Here is a 21,228-nt window from a genome sequence, read left to right on the forward strand (position 1 = left end):
AGATTTCTGACAGTGACTTATCTTGAATAAAAAGATTTGTTTCTTTCCCTGGCTCTTTGTTTTTTGAGTTACAGTGAACTAATTTAAACAAGATTGCAAAAATCAAAATTGTAACAAACTTCTGAGGCAAAGCTTTAAAGAATCAAACTCTAGAAAAAGAGGAGCTTCAAAAGCAAGAATAGGGCATTGATGTGTTTAACTTTATGAAGAAACACCAGTTTGAAAAAAGTCACTTCTTTTCACGCCTTTATATAGGGATATGATGTGTAAGATGATACTTACTTGTCGAAGTTTGATTTTTTGTTTCTAATACAGCTTTCCTGTGTATACTATCTTGAATCTATTTGAGTGCTTTACATTGGATACCTGTCAGTTACACCTGACTCTTCTTTGGCTATGAAGATCATAACTCTTTTCCAGTAGGCTAGATACACTACCCTGTTTATAAAAAGGAACTGTTTCTTTTACTCCAGAGTTCAGCAGAGATGTCTGTGGCTGAAGTGCTAATTTTTACCAGTGCTTTTTTATTATAGGCATGCTAATTCTACAGGTTAATTCTTCAGTGACTTGTGGCAATGCAAGCAAAGGCAAAATCTACAAATGTTAATGTTTAAATGGAACTGCTCCTACTTCAGACATCAAAACAGTAATATATTGGCACTTACGGATGTGTGCCTGCTCTTGCCTTCTTCACTTACTGTTCCAGGATTTTCTTAGGACTGAGGCTTCTATATTTCTGGGAGTTTGTGTTTACTTTGGAGCATGTGGCTTGTCTTTGTATTTAGTGTCCATCATATTAGCTTAAGAAAACAGACTTTTCTTTTAGAACTATGCAAGAACTAATACTTGTATGTTCTGTTTGCGAGAATCTTGTTGCCAGTTTTTAATTCTTGCGGATGCCATCATTCATGCTATTAATTGTTATTTCAGTTTTTATTTTTCATCTTGAGACTGAAAAAAATCTAAGTTTTAGGGGCTTCCATCTGAGAGGATAAGTTAACCATTTTGATTGTGTTTTGCACCTCTGGTTTCAGCTGGAGTGAGGCTGAGATGAAGTTGCTCAGGAAATAAAATAAGACTTAGAAGTCAAATTCAGTACAGAGCTTGTGAATTAGTGTGTTGTGACTGGAAAATTTACTCTCAAAATAATTTATTTAATTTCAGTGTTTGCTGTAATAATAGAGACTTAAACAAGCCAGCAAGCCAAAGACAGAAAAGTGTCTTTGCTCTTTGGGGTATGCAGTGAAATATTCTCAGTGAAGCTTCCATTTCTTATTTTATTTTTTTTAAAAATTATGTTTTCCACTCTGAATGTTGTAATAGATACCTTACTCACTGTTTCCTTTGTCTTCTGTCAAAATTAAAATAGAAATATTTTCAGGCAGACTTTTAAAATGTTTTAAAAAATAAGTTAAATCCACATCACTTTTATTTATTTTTGACTTTTAATAGGCTGGCAGTATTTTCGAGTAAAACTATACTACTAACAGATATTCGTCTGTGGGAGGATGCTAAGGAGTCCTTCAAAACTGAAGCAGGATGTAGTTTGCTAATCCTCTGTTAAAGGCAAAGGGTATTAGGAGCTGATGTTTGGAAGTAATAATACCTAGAGAATATAAAGTGTCTTAATCAAACTATTTTTCACAGAGTCAAAGAATGGGTAGGGTTGGAAGGGACCACAGTGGGTCATGTGGTCCAGCCTCCCTGCTCAAGCAGGTTCATCCCACAACACATGGCACTGGATCATGTCCAGATGGTTCTTGAATGTCTTCAGTGAGAGAGACTCCACAGCCGCTGCGGGTGATCTGTGCCAGTGCTTGGTCACTGTGCAATAAAAAAGTTTTCTCTCGTGTTCAGGTGGAGCTCCCTGTGTGTCAGTTTCTGCTCATTGCTTTTTATGCAACGGCACAACTTTTGTGCTGGGCACAACTGAGCAGAGCCTGGATCCATCCACTGACACCCTCTCCTCAGATACTCACAGACATTGATGAGGTCCCCTCTCGGTCATCTCTGCTCAAGGCTGAACAGGCCCAGCTCCCTCAGCCTTTCCTCCCAAGAGATGCTCCTGTCCTCTCATCATCTTTGTCACCGTCTGCTAGATCTACTCCAGCATCTCCATGTCTCTCCTGTCCTGAGGAGCCTGGGACTGGACACAGCACTCCAGAGCTGCCTCACCAGGGCTGAGTAGAGGGGCAGGATCACCTCCTGTGACCTGCTGGCAATGCTCTTCCCAGTGCACCCCAGAACACCATTGGCCTTCTTGGCCACCAGGACACACTGCTGGCTCATGGACAGCTTGCTGTCCACCAGGAACCCCAGGTCCTTCTCCTCAGAGCTGCTTTCCAGCAGGTCAGACCCAGCCTGTGCTGGTAGCTGGAGATGTTCCTCCCCAGTGAAGGACCCTGCATTTGCCCTGGTTGAATTTCAGACGGTGCCTCTCTGCCCATCTCCCCACCCTGCCGAGCCCTTCTGAAGGGCTGCACAGCCCTCTGGGCTATCAGCCACTGCTTCCAGCTCTGTGCCATCCATGAACCTGCTGAGGAGGCATCTGTCCCTTCATCCACGTCACTGATGGAGAAGTTACACAATACCATCTCCACTATTGAACCTGGGGTCACCACTTGTGACAGGTCTCCAACCAGACCCTGTGCCACTGGTAACAATCCTCTGGGATCTGCCATTCAGACAGTTCTCAGCCCGCCTCACTGGCCCCTCATCCAGGCCACACTTCCTGGGGTTACCTGTGAGATTGTTGTGGGAGACACTGTGGAAAGCCTTACTGAAGTGCAGGTAGACAGTACCCACTGCTCTCCCCATATCCATCCAGGTAGTTGTCCCATCACAGAAAGCAATCAGAATATCTAAGCATGATTTCCCATTACTGAATCCATGCTGACTTCTCTGCTCACTTTCTTGTTCTCCATGTTGATAGAGATGGTATCCAGAAGGAGGCACTCCATCACTATTCCAGGGATTGAGGTGAGGCTTGACTGGCCAGTAATTCCCTGGGTGCTTCTTACCTTTTTTGAAGACATTCTTAATTATAAGAATAGTTTCAGAAATATGAAAGTATAGTGGCAGTGTTTGTGATTTTTTAAAAGTAAATATATTAAGCAGATAAATTTTTGAAGAATCTCTGTGCATCATGTCTCATTTGTGAAACTGTAGATGCTCTCTTGATACCTCAGTGTATTTCAGAACATACAGAGTATAGTTACGTTGCCTCAAGTGAGCAAATAGTGGGGCAATAGGAGGAATATTTACCTTGGTTTATTTGCTTTCTGACCCTAGCTAATTTAAAAAAATGCAGCAATAACATAATGCTTACATACATCAATTTACTTAACTAAATAAAAATATTAATTTAATAATCTATATATGTAAATCATGTTGTTGTTATATGTGGTTCTTCCTATGAGTTGTCACAGTTCCAAAGTAGTTCAGGTAATACAGGCTGATGTATGGAGTCCCAATATGTTTAATGAATTGAATAAATTTGGTGCCATATTATCATGTCTCTGTACTTAAGTATCCTCAAAATATACTTTTAGGCAGCTGCAGTGAGAACAAAAAAACTTGAAGAAAACATTGAAGCAGAGAGAGCAGCACATTTAGCATCCAATTTCACTTCAGAGATCATCCAGGTAAACTTTTTGTTAAATATTTATTAGAAGTTTACAGTAAAACAGTTGAGGAAGTTGTGAAGGTAAGGTGCTCCAAAAATATGAGGCACACTTGCTCCAGTGAAAAACCTAAATAGATTTATTACAGTCAACATCATAAAAACAAATACATAAAAGGACAGAGGAGTGTCTGCTTTTCTGGGAACTTTAAAGTTACTGGAATAAATAATAAAATAAGATGTCACATTTGTAAGTTTGAGAATTCCCACTAGCATTCAATAGTTAGGGAAAAAGAAATGTTTCACAATAGTTAAACACTATGCTATGTTTGAATATCTTGCCCTGTATCATCTGAATGACTACTTGAGCAATTTGGAGATACAGTGCATATGTGCAACTTATCTTGGAGTGAGAGCATAATGCATCCTGAAACTGCAGTTTCAAACACAATTTCTCAGTACATTCCGGTTCTGAAATTATGATACTTGCAGTTACCAGTAAAGATTGATTATATGAATAAATCTTATATATGTACTTGAACATTAAATTTTTGTATTCTTAAACTGTATGACACAGAGTTGGACTCAGTGAAATAATTGTGGTTTATTTAAAAAAAGTTGGAAAAAGCAAAATGGTGATTGCTTAGTAATATCATGTTAGTTAACAAATTTACTGGACTTCTGAAAAACTAAACAAAAAAGAAGGGGATTTGGTATCTTTTTTTCCCTATTTGCAGAGTAACAAAAATAAGCATTGCCATTCTTCAGTCAGTTATTTTCTTATTTTCACGATCTTCTGTATGTACAGGCACTTAAATTCCAAAAGTGATAATTAAACTAGTAGAAAAAATTTATTTTGCTTGAGTTCCTCTCTATTTCTGCAACATACAAAGGAAGTGAGAGGATAACATTCCTTAAACTTAGAGACTTGGGTTTTATGGGTGAATAACTGATAAAGTCTTTTTCCTTGTTTATATACATGAACAAACTAGAACAAGCTTTGTTCTGAAAGAAAGTGTGGCCTTTATTGTTAGTCCCACACTTCATGAGTCTATTTAAAAACTAGAATTTCCCTAGAAAGCTTCAGTATTAATAAGAACTAAAAATGTTCAGACACCTCCAAATGAGAACAGAAGGTACTTTTCATCATCGTATCTGTTTGTCTCTGGTTTGAGCTTTATGTATTCTTATATTTTTACATTTGTTGAATGCTTTTTACATATATATGTGCTTTTATACTGAATTAATAGAATATTCTCTACTGTAAAGCAGAACAGACTGTGGAACAGCACTAAAGATCATGTTAGTGTTTCCTAATTTGTTTTAATTGCTTTTTTGTCACTTGGTGTAGTTAAGAATTTGTGAACTTGAAGAAGCTGTGCATGTGGAAAAGGACAGACGAGAAGAAGCTCTTTCAGATTTAGAAATGATCAAGAAAGAGTTCAAAAGGTTAGAATATGCATATGAGAAGGAAAAACACAATGCCCAGGAGAACTTGGAAAAACTCAATGTGTAAGTTTCCCTTTAAATTAATTGTAAAATGGCAGTAGACAGCTTGATTATCACTTACAGTTTGCATTTATATGGTTTTCAGTCAGTATAAACCAACTAAATCTGATGCAATTTCCCAAACCAACCTGAAGTTCAGGACCTGGTATTCCGTTAATAGCAGGTCCATAACCATATGAGTGGGTAAAGAAAATAACTGATCTGTTACTGATTATTTGCTGAAGGAAAAATGTTGGAAATAATAGTTATGGCAGGGTCCTGTCTCCTGTTTGTTTGGCGGGAGTGTAGGAAAGCACACATGGCAGGGCTAGAACAGATTTTTTTCTTCTGTATACACATACATTATTATGAAAATACTATTTTTCACTTCACTGAGCTAGATCAATCTTTAAGACTCCTGTTGAGAAGTTGAATATAATTTACAGTTGTGAATCTTCATTTTCAGCTTTTGAATGATTGTGGAATATGTTAACTAGCTGACGAAAATAGAAGGGATGAAGTTTAGGAGAGCAGATGAAATTGCCTGGGATTCCTTTCCTGCTCAGTACAATCTACTGTGTCCATGGTAATAGATGTTTTTTGGAAGAAAGGTTTTGCTGTATTCCCTCGGCAGATATAGGATACACTGTACTGAGTCTTCTTCCTTGGCTGAATGAAGTTTATATTGGGGTGAGAAAATGTCAGGGAGAAGAATGGTGTTGGAAGACAGGAAGTGAAAAGTGGGGAGTAGGTGAAGTAAAGGATAGTAGTTGGTGAAATTTCGGTAAAGAGGGGGCTTAAGAAGATATGAAGGGAGTGGCACTCGATTGGGTTGTGGGGAGAGACTCAGTGTGCTAGAATGAGGTGGAAAAGACAGAATTTGTATCTCTCAGTCTAGGATTATGGGAGTCTGTTCATGAAAATATTTGTGGTGACTTGCTCATACAAGCAGTAGAGGGGAAAAAAGAAACTGGTTTCCCTATAAAAAAGCAATTTTGTGGCCTGAGTGTTCCTATATTCATGCTTACAGAGATGTTTTTAGTAATATAGTTGAAACTTGTGTTTAGAGCTCTTTGTTAAAAAAAAAAGGTCAAAAGAGTCCTCTAAACCAGAGTCACATTAAAAAGTAAAAACTTTTTTCTTGAAGAAAAAGATATAACTTCTATGATAAAAATTTGTGAAATACATTATGATAGTAATCTAAAATAATTCTTCAGGAAGGCTGCAGTCTTCACAGCTGTGAAACTGAGTAAGTATATTTCAAGATTCTCTATAGTTCTAAAATAACATCAGTTAATTAAACTGTAATCTCATCCTACCTGTTTGTTTTTGCTGTGAGCATGGGTTCTCTGTCCGTAAATACGTGATACTAACTTGATATAAGGTTCTTTGCCTTTCCCTGAACTGGAGAAGGCCTAGACCATTGATTTGACGTTTTATTCCATTTTTATTGCTTTGTTTTGTTTTAAAAAAACTCCTTTGTTTGCACACTAGCCTTCTTTAGAGGAATGGTTGTTTGATCCATAGTTGTGCATTACAAGCTACTTTGTACTGAGTTTTCCTTGTATGTAGCTTTTTATTATTACAGAGCATATGGACTGTGGTTCTTTTTTCCTTCGTCTTGGTTTTCTTTTAAGTTTTTAATTTGGTGTAGTGGGTTTTTTCTTTTCACTCTGGTAGGTTCCCATATTTGAGTGGTCCAGAAAATATGGAAAAATTCACATTGCAGAAGTTTTCTTGAACTAGTGTTCTTCCAGTATTTGTTCTTGAACCATTTCTTCACTTGTTCCAAGACTTAGTATTCCAAAGTTTGTCTTTGTATTGACATTAGATCAGAAAAATTGATCATCCTCAGTGAAATATGGGGCTTTTTAGTTTGGAGGGGTTTTTTTTGTTGGTTAAACCATTGTAGTTTTCAATGTAGAAAAAATTATCCTGCCTTGTCAACACGGTTGCCATAACATGGCTTTCTGTAATCAGTCATGGAGCTGTTAGTATGAATGTGTTCTGGGAAGCAACAGATGACAATCAAATAATAGCTAGTTAGCAGCATTTTAAATGTAACTTAAACATCTGCTTAGGTATTTTCCAAATCATTAGAATTTTACAAGTTTTACCACAAGATCTGTTTTTAAATGTTTAGATCAGTAAATTTGGTTAAAAATATGAACCATCTACAAGTAATAGCTTTCCAGCTAAGTCTCTTGAGAAACTCTTAAAGATATTTTTCTATATTAGATTATTTGGACCAACATAACAATAATGGTTAGATGTTGAACTGTATTGTGCATTCAATTATGTTTTGTTCTTTGTGGGAAACTTTTATCTAGATGTATGAAGATAGTTCTTTGAGAATTGAAGGCATTTGTGTCTAGAATAATTTTGATCTGCAGAAGTTGCGTCTTTGTAAAATATTATCATGAAAAAAGAAAAAGAAGAAGTTTTTAGAGAGTACAGTAGTTTCACGAATACAAGCCACACGGATTATAAGCCGCACCCCCGGTGCCTCGACAATGTTGCTGTCTTTGTCAATAGATAAGCCGCACCCCGAATATTAGCCGCACTTTCGTTCGTCGCGAGAATCCGTGTGCAGCTTTCACAAATTGGCCAATTAGTAACAGGATCGCGGCATAGCGGGCTTTACTGGCTCGGGGCGGGGCCAGGAAGGCTCGGCCCGCTCATGGTTGCCGACGGGGCCGGGTGGCCCAGCTCAGCGCCACGGCTCGGCGGGGCTGGCCGGGTGGTGCTGCCGCCGCCGCCGGGCTCGCTGGCCCCCCTCTCCGGTCAGCACCGCCCCGCTGCCGCGTTCGCTCGCCCGGCTGGCAGGGCTGCCGCCGCCGGGCTCGCCGCCCGCCCCGCTGCTGCTTTCGCTCGCCCCGCTGCCGCTTTCGCTCGCCCCGCTGCCGCTTTCGCTCGCCCTGCGCCGCGCCTCGCGAGCGCCGCGCCCGCCCCGCGCCGCTTTCGCGAACGCCGCTTTCGCGAGCGCCGCTTTCGCTCGCCGAGCGCCGCTTTCGCGAGCGCCGCTTTCGCTCGCCCCGCCAGCAGGGCTGCCGCCGCCGCCACCAGGCTCGCCGGCCACCCCCTCCCGTCTGCACCGCCGCCGCGTTTCCTCGCCCTGGCCGGCACTGCAGGCCCTCGCACCGCCGGGCTCCCCCACGCTGCTGGCCCCGATTCTGCTGGGCTTCCCCCGCTGCCAGGCAGCCCCACCCGCCGGCCTTCCTGCTTCTGCCATGCTCCCCTGCACTGCTAGCCCCAGTTCTCCCGGGCTCCCCCGCCATGCTGGCCCAGGCTCTGCCGCCCTCCCTGCCCCGCCCTGCTGGCTCAGGCTCTGCCGCCCGCCCCCCACACTGCTGGCCCCGCCTCTGCCAGGCTTTCCCACCTCTGCCGGGGCCGGCCGGGCTCCAGCTTGGCTTGGGGCTGCCGCGGGCTCTCACTTCCGTGTTGGCAGCTTTTAGAATTTTGTTAATAGATTAGCCGCCCCAGAATATTAGCCGCACTTCCGGGTTTCCACCAAAATTTTGGTCAAATTGGTGCGGCTTGTATTCGTGAAATTACTGTATATTTCTTTTTTTTTTTCGAATTACTACAGGAAATACCTGAATAAGTCTATTTTTTGTACTTAAGACTGTGAAATACAGTTTTTACAGATATGGTACCATTTGCCTTAGGAATTTCAATAGTAGGTGCTTACAGAGAAGTAAATACTTGTGTTACTAAAATGCAAGATGACCTTTAAAAAGATTTCCCTTTTTACACTAAACAGGACAATTATGTTCAGTGTTTCTTTTCCAGGAATGCAGTTTGCCCTATTCTAGAGATTTTTGGGATAAAACAGAATTTATGCCTGCTTGAGGCATCTGTTCTGTGTTAATTGAATATGAGAATAAATGTTGTCTAATAGCCAAACAGTACTTTTTACTGCTTGCAATCATGTGTTGATTCAGCCAATTACTTCCAGCAGCTTCTGCCAGCTGAGTTTTTTGAAAGCAAATTGTCTTCTGTGGTTTTAGACAATGCAAAACTTTCCTTGAGAGTTAAGATAGTTGAAACAATTGATGGCTTTGTTAAGTGATGTTAAAGAAACATGAATCGTAACAAATTTTTTAGTCCAGACACCTAAATTTCCAGACCTCTATTAAGATAAGTAGCAAAGGTCAAGCTTTATCTGAGGTGGACATCAATCTACTCATCTACCCAGTTCCCTTGAGGTGATTACATGGGGTGGGCAGGTACTGCCTCATGTGTTTCCTGTGCCCTTTTTACTCTTTGAAGCATACAAGTGCCAGTAATATTGGTGAATATCAGTGATTGCTTTCACCAGACACCTTCTGAGAGAATACAACAGCCTTTGATCTACTTACCTTTGAAGGGTCTGGTCCTTAGACTTCAGACAATGTCAGGATCTTGGCTTTTTCTTTTAAGACATAGTTTAGCATCCAAACATATTTTCTTTTTTTCTGGAAGACTTGTATGAGTTTATCTTTAACTCTTAGCCAAATGAGAGTCTTAGAAACTTTCATTTGTTGTGCTAGAACACTTGTATGTCTCTTCAGCTGGATTTGATGTAGGTAAATAATGCCAAAGTTGAAAGCTATATAATGCTGTAAGAATTTGTTTTCTCAGAAAAAATGTAGCTGTAGTAACCAAAACCAAGCTAACAGGCTTTTCTGGGTTGCATAATTTATTAATTAGCTCTGAACCCAGTAGCACTATGTAAATTGGAAGCAACATGGGATTTGGGTCTCTGTGTGAATTTACTTTTCTTGATGAGTGAGAACATGACATAGAATAATTTGAAACTGCTTTTGCTGTGTTTCTGAAAGCTGTGAGAGTAGAAGCTACTTTGGGGGACTGGAAAAGGCAGGTTTTGAAGAATAGGAAGTAAACATCTGCAGCTAGAGCAAAAAAATCAGCCAGGCTGATGCAGAAGCACATAGGTATTTGGAGGACTGCTGAAGTAGTCCTTCAGTTGAAAAGATACATTAATCTTTAACAAATTAATTAAAGTCAGAAAGTGACAATATTGATTCAAAAGCTTCAAAATTGGAAGAACTTTGAGCACTTCGCACCACTTTCAGTTCTAGGGAGACAGGAATGGTAGGTGAAGAAACATAGAGATTAGCGACACCTGGATGTTTCTACTGCTGAGAGCTACCTCAAAGAGTAGTTGAGATTGAAAGGAATTGCAGAAGATCTATAGTCCAACTTACTGCTCAAACCAATATAAGATATGAGATTAGGCTCTTCAGGGTTTTATCCAGCAAGGTCTTGAAAATGTGGAGAATGGAGATGGCACAAGCTCTCTGGGAACCTGTTCCATAAAGTTGGAAAACATTTCTCCTTGTCTGAACTTACTTGGATTCAGTACTTGTCTTGTAGACAAACACTACTGTTTAGTGATCGATTGCATTTCCTTGATAACCTTCTTTTAGATACTGGAAGGCCTGTTACACACTGTGGAGTTACCTCTTCTCCAGCTTGAACATAGCAAGTTTCCTCAGTTCTTAAATGTAGTTCTGCCTGCCAACCTTGGTGGTGACCATTCCCTTAGCCCACCCCAACTTTTTCCCTATGTTGTGAGGGATGTGTGTAGTTAAACATGATCATTATCCTAAATGTGTTGTAATGACTGCCAAATAAAAGGTGGTAATCACTTCCCTTGATCTGGCTATACTGCTATTAATATAGCCCAGGATGCTGTTAGCCATCTCTGTTCATATGCTGCACTGCTGATTTTGTGTCTGTGTGTCATGGTTACCAGGTTCTTTTTGAACATAGCTTCTATCCAGCCAGTTATAAGCCACATTACTTTCGGGTGATCTTGCTTCCTAAATTCAGGTCTTCGCACATGCTGTTGAATCTCTGAAGGTTCATTCTGGCCTGTTCTATCTCCACGATTAGTGAATGGCAGCTCTTCTGTTGAGTATTGTGTTGTGTCATGATCTACCCGCACCCAGTTCGCTGTTTGCTGCAGGTATTATTCCAGGTGATGGATGAAGCTGTTAAACAGATCTTATACAGAGCTCTACAGTATTACAGCCATTCCAGCTACTGCCATCTGGGCTTTACTATCACACTGCTTTTATCAATGTTATAATTCACGTATGTAGATTTAAGTTGTAACAGCTATTAAAATACTGTGTGAGAAAGTGCTAAATTCCTTGCTAAAATTACATCTCATCTACTAGCCCTCTTTTTGTCCACAGCCCTGAACATTTTGTCATGGAGTTTAACTGGCTTGGTCAGGTATGATTAAGCTCTCCGAGTGTTCCAAATCTTCCTCTTTCATGAGCCCAGAAAATTGTTATAGAAGAATTTGCTTCGTAACCTTCCAGGGCTGAAATGAAGCCCGGTAGTTTATAGTTCCTTGGCTTCTCTTTTGACCTTTGGCAAATATGTGTGTCATTTGTCATTTTTCATTTGGCAGGGACCTCCCCCAATTTTTGTTGACTTTTCATGATGGTAATGAGCAATGTCACTTTGACATTGACCAACTTTATCAGAACCTTTGAGTGTAGGTGAGCTGACCTCTTCAATTCTGTGGTTTGAGTTCTCACAGGTTAGTTCAGACTCCATCCTCAACTATTGCTAGCGATTGTTCTCTTTTTTGTGTCCTTCTACTGACCATAGAGACTTGGGAGCAGACCTTGTTAGGAAAGATGGAGGACAAAAAGGCAGGGTGTATCTCTGCTGTTGATAAAATAGCTGTTTTGTGTAGAACTCTGTTCGTGTTTTGTTTCCTACCATAACAGTGGTAGAATCCATTCTCGTCTTTGTCATCTTTCGTGAATGTTAATTCTAGGTGCCTTTCCTGAGTCACCTCCTTTCCATCTCTATATACTTAGGCAATCCTTCAAAATTTTTCCTTGGCTTTCTGTCCCTGGCTGTGTCTCCTACTTGCTGTTGTTTGACCTTATAGTTTTTTCATGACCTACCTTTTTACCCATGCCAGACTTTCTATATATTTATTTTCATGAATACCAGGAGGACTGATGTAGTACAAGAACTGTTTGAAATTTTGAATCTTCTATTACTGAAACCATGCCATTCTGAGTAGAATTGTCATAGTTTAAGAATGGTATTCCCCAATTTAGTCTTCCTGCAGAAACACTCCAAACCATATGCTGCTCGATCATTCCCCCCTCCTCTTCTTCCTCCTTCTGTGACAGGATGGAGAGGCAAATTGAAGTCATTAAAATAAAGATGACTGGAAGTCTAACACAAGCCTTGGTAATGGAAAAAACTATAGCCATAACTGAAAAGTTTTTCTTAGAAGGAAAATGTAAGTTTCTTCTCTTAAAAAAATAGAAGCAAACAGCTTCATAAGTCAGACGATGTGCTTTCATGATGTGATACCCAGATTCTATTTTAAAAATGTGTAGAATACTTGACATAAGTATCTTTCATTAAAATGTTTTAATGTTGAAACTTTCCAGATTAGAAAGAGAGTGTTTCTCCTCAAACAATCAAATGAAAGAAGTGATTGAAGAAAAGAAGAAGGTAATTATAGACCTCTCTGCGAGACTAGGGAATGCTGAAAAAAGCTGCGGAGAATTGCAGAGTGAACTTGCAATGGTAAGACAAAAAGCCTGTGGGACTCGTTGTTTAGGTTTTTAAAACATGCTTTGAACATAATCTGCATTTCCTGTGCTGAGCTGTGGAATAAATGTGACTTTGATGATTTTTATTTATATTGCTTTGTTTTGTGAAACAAGAGTAAATAAAGATAATATAGTGGAGAGGCTAATTCCAAAATGCATTTAAAGTAATACACCAAGTATTTAATTGAGGAGTTATTTGCAGAAAATAATTATTTTAAAAGTATGGTTATGAGTCAAGATTAACCAGCCTTTGCATTCCTAATGAAGAAGAGAATTTGTAGATATGGATTAGGATTTTGTGTGAAGAATGTTCCATCTTACTATACAAACTTTTTTTCCTCAGGCTTGATTAGTTGCCGTTGTAGACTTGATAATTTCTATTTCACATAATGTTTTTAGGGCAAGCATTTGACTGTAAAAACTGATTGAAAATGTCTTCCTTGAAGGTGACAAACTTCTTGGTTCTTTGGGTTATTTTTTGTTTGGTGTGCATTTGTTATACCCTATGTATTTTATAGGAATATTTTCTGAAATATTTTTCCTTTCATATGACCATTTGGTGCCTTCCCACTGTCTCTACACACCCCAACTTTGATTATGAATTTTGCCATCCTCTTTAATAGCGGGAGAGTCAAGGCAAAAAGTTTAGGATATCTTCATTTGCTGATGATATCAAGCTGAGTGGTGTGGTTGACACACCTGAAGGATATGATGCCATCCAGAAAGACCTGGACAAGCTGGAGAAGTGAGCTCATGATTATCTCATGTTATTTGCCAAGGCCGATTGCAAGGTGCTGCATCTCAAGTAGTGTGGCCAGCAGGACAGGGGAGAGATTCTGCCCCTCTGCTGTGTTTTTCTGTGCTGTGCTGTGCTCTGCTCTGGTGAGACCCCACCTGCAGTGCTGCATTCAGCTCTGAGGTCCCCAGAGCACAGGAAAGACATGGAACTGTTGGAGAGAGTCTGGAGGAGGCAACCAAGTTATCACAGGTGTGGAGCAGCTCTGCTATGCGGCAGGCTGGAGAAGAGAAGGCTTTGGGGTGCCCTAGTTGTGACCTTCCAGTATCTGAAAGGAGCTTATAAGAAAGACGAATAGAGACTTTTCAGAGGGGAATGTAGTAACAGGACAAGGGGATTGGCTCCAAACTGAAAGATGGCTTTCATCAGGTGTTACGAAAAATTCTTTATTGTGAGAATTGTGAGCCACTTAAACAGGTTGTTCTCATAAAAGAGAAGTTGTGGATGCCCTATTCTTGGGGCCTGTTCTTGGAGGAGTTCAAGGCTGGTTTGGACGGGGCTCTGAGCAACCTGGTCTAGCATTAGAACTGGATGAATTTTAAGGTTCCTTCCAAAGCAGGGTCTGAAGATCTCTGTGTGCCCCACCAAACCCCAGCCACCCTGCCGGAACATCTGATGCTTGGCAGCTCCCCAAAACGCAGGGTGACTGTGAGGCCTCACAGCGAATGGACTGAAGGTACGTCCCCAGAGAGGAGACGACAGCGCAAGGTGGGGTGATGGAGGCAGTGCCTGGCTGATGGAAGGTGACAGGGCACCCTGGGGCCCTGATGGAAGCAGTCCATCTGCTTGTGGACAGACAAGAACATCTTCTCTTCCCAGCAGTATCCTAATTACACTCAGGCAATTTCTTTTCTAAGCTTATAAATTTCTGTTCTTGCTTTCTCTTTGGTCTATGAGTGTAGGAGATTACCATGATCTCTTCCATGCTACTGGCACAGAAGGCATTGTGCTATTCAGTATATAGGAGCAGAGATCTGCATCAGTCTTCAGATTTATTGTTATCTGCTCTTCAGCTGATGGAGTTAGTCCATACATTGTCTTAGTATTATCCACTTCCCAGGTAGATTGGTAATTAATAAATTGAAGAAAAATGAAATTTAAAAAATTTTTAAAAATTAAGAATTTATTAAAATTAAAGTTTTCCTGTGGGATGACACAACTTCTTTAATACGAGTATTAACATTTGCTGCCTTAGTCAACCTGAAAAAATAATTTTATCAGGCACAAAAAGAATACAAAGAAAAATTCCATAGTAAAATGTATGTTATACCTGACAAAAATTCAAGACAAAATTCTATTCATGTTTAAGGATTTTTGATAATGACAACAATGTTAAATGTTGTACTCAAAATGAACGTTGTGTTACTGAAAATAAAAGCAAATAGATTGCCTTGCTTGGAAGAACTGTCTTACTCATATAGCAGGTTGTTTTAATTGTTTTACTGGAATGATTTCAAGCCACAAGACTGTCTTGAACAGGTAATAAAAATACTCATTTTCTGAAGAGGTGTACTAGTGGTCCCCTGTGAGATTAGATTTTTATCGCCTTGGATGGCTTTGTATTTTTCCTGAAGACTTTAGTATTTGATTGGGAAGAAGGAGTACCTGTGTGTGGTCTTGTTTACTCAGTATAGACAGCTTTTTTGTTATTTTTCTTCCCAAAATCAAAAAGCTGGAGGCTATAGCAGAAACTAAGTATAAATAACGTTCAATATGCTGTTATAAGGCTTCCCTTTACTTACACTAAAATTGTGTGAAATTCTCAGTGTGTTCTCTTCCCTTTATTTCCACCTCCTGTTTTCTTGATCTTATATTTTGTGCTATTACTAGACATCCTGAATACATCTTTTCCACTTCAGTCTGGTAATCTTAAGTTGGTCTCATGGTACTGTTATGTTTTTGTTTGTAAAATATTTTTAAGATACACAAAGTATTTTATTATTTTGAAACTTTATATGAAAAAGTGGGGTTTTTTCCTAAATTGATTAGTTGAATGTGCAGTAATGTACAGTAGTTGTTCTGCTTATGATTTTAAATACCAGCACGTGGCAGAAGTTTGCCAGAAACTTGCATGGGTCGAATGTAATAGGATCTGTTACTATCCAGCAAAATTGCTTATGAATGCTCAGCATGAGAAAGCTCACAATATTTACATTATGTTTATTTGAGGAAATTGGTCTCAAGCTTACCCTTATTTCTAGCTAGAGTTTCTAGAAATTTTTAGTTTCAAGAATAGGAGTTCAGAAGAACGGCTATTGTGATTAACACTTGGTTTAAATTGAAACAACCCCTACTGTATTCCTGCCACATGGAAAGAATAAGAAGTATCTTTAGGAGTTTTAAGTTACTCAGGTTATTTACATTTCTAGGAACTACATACCTAGTAGTGGTTGATCTTAACATGGACAAGCAGGAGATGTTAAACCTTTATTTTATGAGAAATGCAAATTGAAATTTGGGAAACTTACCACTTCACCAGAATGCGTATTAGTGAAATAATTAAAGTTAAATAATTAAAATATTCTATCTTAATAAATATCTATAAATTCCTTTAATTTGGAAAATATGTGTATTCATTTCCACCCCTTTTTGTAGATTCTATCAGAAATAACATACAGTAATTTCACAAATACAAGCCGCACCAATTTGACTAAGATTTTGCTCCTAAACCGGAAATGCGGCTAATAATCAGGAGCGGCTAATACAACCTCAGAAGTGCCTACCAGAGTGCTGAGCCGAGCAGCTGCAAAGTCGGCATTTTGCGATTGTTACAAATCGCTACTCTGTTGCACCGCGGGTGGAGCCTGGCTCCCTGTAGGCAGCACGGGGGGCGGGGAGAGAGGTGGGAGAGCTCTCTTTCCTCCTCTGCCACAGCCCAGGGGAGAGACGGGGGGGGCCCGGCGCCGCCATTGCTGCGGCCCGGGGAGGAGAGGGGGGACCCGGGCCGCCCCTACCGCGGCCCGGGGGGGGGGGGGAAGCCCGCGCCGCCATTACTGCGGCCCGGGGAGGGGGGGGGAAGCGCGCGCCGCCATTGCTGCGGCCCGGGGAGGGGGGGGGAAGCCCGCGCCGCCATTGCTGCGGCCCGGGGAGGGGGGGGGAAGCCCGCACCGCCATTGCTGCGGCCCCGGGGAGGGGGGGGAAGCGCGCGCCGCCATTGCTGCGGCCCGGGGAGGGGGGGGAAGCGCGCGCCGCCATTGCTGCGGCCCGGGGAGGGGGGGGAAGCGCGCGCCGCCATTGCTGCGGCCCGGGGAGGGGGGGGAAGCGTGCGCCGCCATTGCTGCGGCTCGGGGAGCCGACAGGAGCCCTGCGCAAGCCATTGCTGTGGCCCGGGGAGCCGACGGGAGCCCCGCGCAGCCATTGCCGCGGCTCGGGGAGCCGACGGGGTGCTTTGTCCCCGCCCGCCGCCGCCGTGGCAGGAGCGGGGAAACTCCGTCCCTGCCCGCCGCTGGCGCCACGGGCGCGGGAAAGCTCCGTCCCCGCCCGCCGCCGCTGCCGTAGGAGCGGGGGAAGCTCCGTCCCTGCCTGCCACCGCGGGGCAGCGCCGACCCGGGGTGACCGAGCCCAGTGGCAGCGGCGGCCGGCCCCGAGCTGCAGCACCGTGCTGGGCCACCCGGCCCCGTCAGCGGCCCCTAGCAGGCCGAGCCTGCACAACCTTAGCTCAGCCAGTAAACCCCGCCCTCCCGCGGTTCTGTTACTAATTGCACGCGGGTCCTCACTGCGAACGACAAAACGGCTTATATTCGGGTGCGGCTTATCTATGGACAAAAACCAAAATGTTTGCCAACACCCAGTGATGCGGCTTATATTCAGTGCAGCTTGTATTCGTGAATTTACTGTAATTTAGTATATATAGTATAAGTATATAAGTTGTGTAATAGATTGCACGCAGCTTGTCTTTTTGTCCATGGTATGTTAAGTCTTTCTTTTACAGCCATGCCTGGAATCGTGCTCTGTTTGCATCTCAGCTGTCCATAAAAGCCTTGTAGATTGTCATGCACTGAATGTCAGAATAGAAATGTTTGAGAGTCTAGTTCTAGGACATACACATGATTGTTCTTTAATAGAAGTTGCCTAGAAATTGACTGAACAGATAGTGGAGCACCCTGAGGATTATGGTTCTGTTCTACAACTTCTGTGGAATAGAAACTGGTACAGAATAGCAAAGATGTAAATATCATCTAGGCAATTTAATGTGGACAATTTCTTTGAGTTAAAAAAACCTCCAAACTCATTCCTGATACACACTCTTCATTAATTTTGTGCTAATGATTGTTAAGTGTTGTTTTACTTTGTTTTTTTCTTACCTTTACATAGAGGGAGAATGCTTCTTCTGAGATGTTACTTCTATTATTGTCCTAATTTAAGAAGACTAGTTAGTCTGAGGCATATGCTTAAATGATCTTCTGCAAACAAACCAATTTTATAATTTATTTAAGAAGTGCAGGGATCACTCAGCCTGTGATGCACTGGTGTTGGAAGACAGGCATCTAAACTATAAAGTTGCAGTTCTCAAAAAATCTTCTCTGACTTGGAAAAAAGTAAACCCCAAAACCCAAAGAGATACTTCATAACATTTACTCCCACCAAAAGTTGTTACAAATCTCTTTTTATGGTGCAAGAATAATTTCAATAAAACTTGAACATTTTGATTAATTTGTAAGACTAAGACAATCTAAATTTCTTGAGAGATTTTATTTAATTTTCATGTGGCCAGACTCTTATAGATTTTTGAATATTCCAGCTTATAGAAGAAAATAAAAGAAGTATTCAGTAGTTTGATAACTTGATCAAAAATAAGTAGTAGCCCAAGGAGCAAGTTTGTCAGTGATGGTTTTGTTTTGTTTTGTTCTTTATAACACAATTTATGCCTGTTTGCTGAAAAATTTGTACCACTTTTCTGCTTTACAGAGCATCTCTTGAGTAAAACCTCTGTTTTGTGAACCGTGGAATAGTCTTTTGTATTTCTGTAAATACTTCAATGTGCTGCCCCCAGGGTCATGCCTGGTAAACATTCTGATACTTTTGTGAAGAATTTACATAAGCACTTTTCAAGGAGTATCTGAACATGCTACTTCTTGGTGACTATATGGATTGTTCTGGATTTGGCTCTTAGTCTGCCATCACCATTTGGAAATTGTACTGCAGACTGAGTGGATGAATTAGTCCATGTGCAAAAGATCCCCCCCAGGAACCCCTTGTAACTCTAAACAAAGTAGAGAAAGTTCTTCAGGAATTACAGTAGTTCATCGTATAGCTGTACAACTCCCTGTCTATTAATGTCGTGGTTTTGTTAAGATAAGGCCTCAAAGTCCTGCCCACATGCTGATTTTTTAAGTTAATGAAGTTGAGATGCAGATGCACATTTGCAGCATCAATTCTATGAGTTGTCTTGGAACTGTGCACAGATTTTACATTTATTTTAGCCAACCATGGCTTTTGCAAAATGCTGAAAAAACAATGGAACATCATTTCTATATGGGCACAGGAACAAAAATCGAATACTGGTAGTTAAGGAAAATATGTCTACAACCAAGATAGTAGGTACTTGTGCAGATAAATAAAAATACCCTTCTGGAAGATTAACACAAGTATGACAGTAAGTGGAAGAATTTTGTACGCAGTTGGTTTTTCAAATAGTTCAAGTTTTATTTACAGATAAGGATAGAAAGTATTTGGAAAAAAGATTTTCTCCTATTGGAGTTAACAGTATTTTTCATGAAAAATGCTTAGCTTCTCTCTAATTTCTTTAAAAATTCAATTGTGTTTTGAAACTGGTGATTAAATAACTATGTTGCAAAGCACATTTTCTACTAGAAGGTTTTTGTTCTCAAGAGTTCTTTTATGATAATAGGAGCCTTTTTTAGGATATGAAGTTTGTTTCAAGGAAGGATTTTATATGCTAAAATACATCATGTGTTCTGGGTTGAGAAAGTATGATTTTTCTCCATGTTATTGGGTTTTCAGCCTTCAGTTTGGAATATATTGTGAAGAAGGGAATTGTCTTTGGGGAGTATGGAAAACATTTCTAGTATATTTTGAGAATTTTAAGTTCTCACGTATTCATGGAAATTTCACTGATCTCAGGGACCTGGAATTCCCAAGGGCGGGTTCTTCCAGTGAAGACTGAGATGAAAAAAGCAATGAGAAAGCTTTTTCTCTTTCCTAGTCACCAGATCACTGCCTCATTATGGAGAAAATGGGCCCACATTTTGCCTAGTCCTTCTTTTGCAGGTGGTGTAAAACCTGCAGAATCAAGTTCACTTCAGGTTGCTTCAGAATTCTTTTACTGCCAGATTCAACTTGAGGTGGATTTTCACATGCCTAAATGTATCCCTCTAACAATGTATCTGTATTTTTCCAAGTTTAGTATGTCTGAACAACCTTCTTTATGCTTCGTATTAATACTTGAATTTAGTCAGGAGATCCTGAATATCCATATAGACCTCGCCTTTGATTTTCAAAGCTGTTTTCAAGGATCACTATCTAGGTCAAGAATGATTCATTCTGGTGTACAGGAATTCAAGCAATGTCAGCAGAAGACTTACTTTACAAATATTCTTCCACTTGTTTCTACTAATGTGGTCTGTGAAGCGAACTGTCTTTAAGTAAAGCCTTTAGCAATTTTGTCAACTGATTTCCCTTTTGAAATAACCTAGAAAACATTTAAACCTAAACTTCTCCAATGGTTCTACAGGAATGGCAGAAACATGTTGATGGATGGAGTTGTTGGGAAGGATTATAATCACATCTCCTGGAACAGTTGAATCTACCAGCTGACAGATTGTGTTTGACTCTATTCTCACGCAGTCCATTTTCCTTTTCAAAGTAAAGCATTATGCATATTCCCTGTTTTTGTTCATATTGAAGAAAACTAAGGAGATAATAGCAACTGCTGTAGACTTTCAAGTGGGTGCTTGTGGAGAAGATGGAGACACAGTCTCCTCAGATCTGTGCATTAGAAGTATAAGAGAAAACAGGAAAGTTATAATTACCTGTAAGGGGAAAACAAAAAACTTCACAATGTGGATTGTGAGATATTGTGAACAGGTTGCCTGGAGGGTCTGTTGAAATGTCAGCTTTGAGTATACTCAAAACCTGACTGAACAAGGTTCAGAGCCGCCTAACCTGACTTCGACCATATTGTGCTCTGAGTGGGGAGTGAGACCAGATGACCTCCACAGGTCCTGTCAGCATAAATTCATGATTTTATGACTGTATACATTCTTATTAGATACCTGTCAGTGAGATATAAAAAAATCAGATCAATAATAAATCCTTTTGGACCGTGCCTGGATTTTTAGCAGCACAATTTACAGTGTTTTTTTTCTTTCAATTTATTATAATGGAGACAGTGATTGAAAATAGAAGCTAGAAAGGAAAGATACAAAATATTTTGCAGTTCAAGTGTAGAGAGACTGGCTAGTCTAAGTAATTTCCTTTTGATCTTTCTTGCTGTTGAAAAAGGGACTAAAATTGACTTAGGATGTGTGGATGCAGTTAGCAAATAAAGCAAAGAGAAGTGGTGAAGGCTGAATAGACTGGAACACACTGACTAAATTATGGTAAATTGACAAAACAAAATGGAAAAATTGAATGAGAAGATTGAAAAAAATTCTCGCATTTTACTTTTCCATAGGAAATGTTTTTTTTTTCTGGGAAGAGTGTTTCACCCTCTCTGTGTTGGAGTATTTTATGTATCTTATTGTGATGTTTTCATAGTA

General features: G+C 40.5%; 1 protein-coding gene across 9 annotated transcripts in view; it reads left to right on the forward strand.

Annotated features, from left to right (window-relative positions):
• CCDC171 (coiled-coil domain containing 171) overlaps positions 1-21,228 on the forward strand; it is a 184,417-nt gene that overhangs the window by 27,401 nt on the left and 135,788 nt on the right. For all 9 annotated transcript variants that reach the window (XM_033085312.1, XM_033085315.2, XM_033085309.2 and 6 more), the window contains 3 exons: positions 3,552-3,644; positions 4,974-5,134; positions 12,547-12,685. In XM_033085312.1, the coding sequence (XP_032941203.1) occupies positions 3,552-3,644; positions 4,974-5,134; positions 12,547-12,685 (393 nt within the window). The remainder of the gene's footprint in view (positions 1-3,551; positions 3,645-4,973; positions 5,135-12,546; positions 12,686-21,228) is intronic.

This window comes from Catharus ustulatus, chromosome Z, assembly GCF_009819885.2.
Source record: "Catharus ustulatus isolate bCatUst1 chromosome Z, bCatUst1.pri.v2, whole genome shotgun sequence".
Lineage (NCBI taxonomy): Eukaryota > Metazoa > Chordata > Aves > Passeriformes > Turdidae > Catharus > Catharus ustulatus.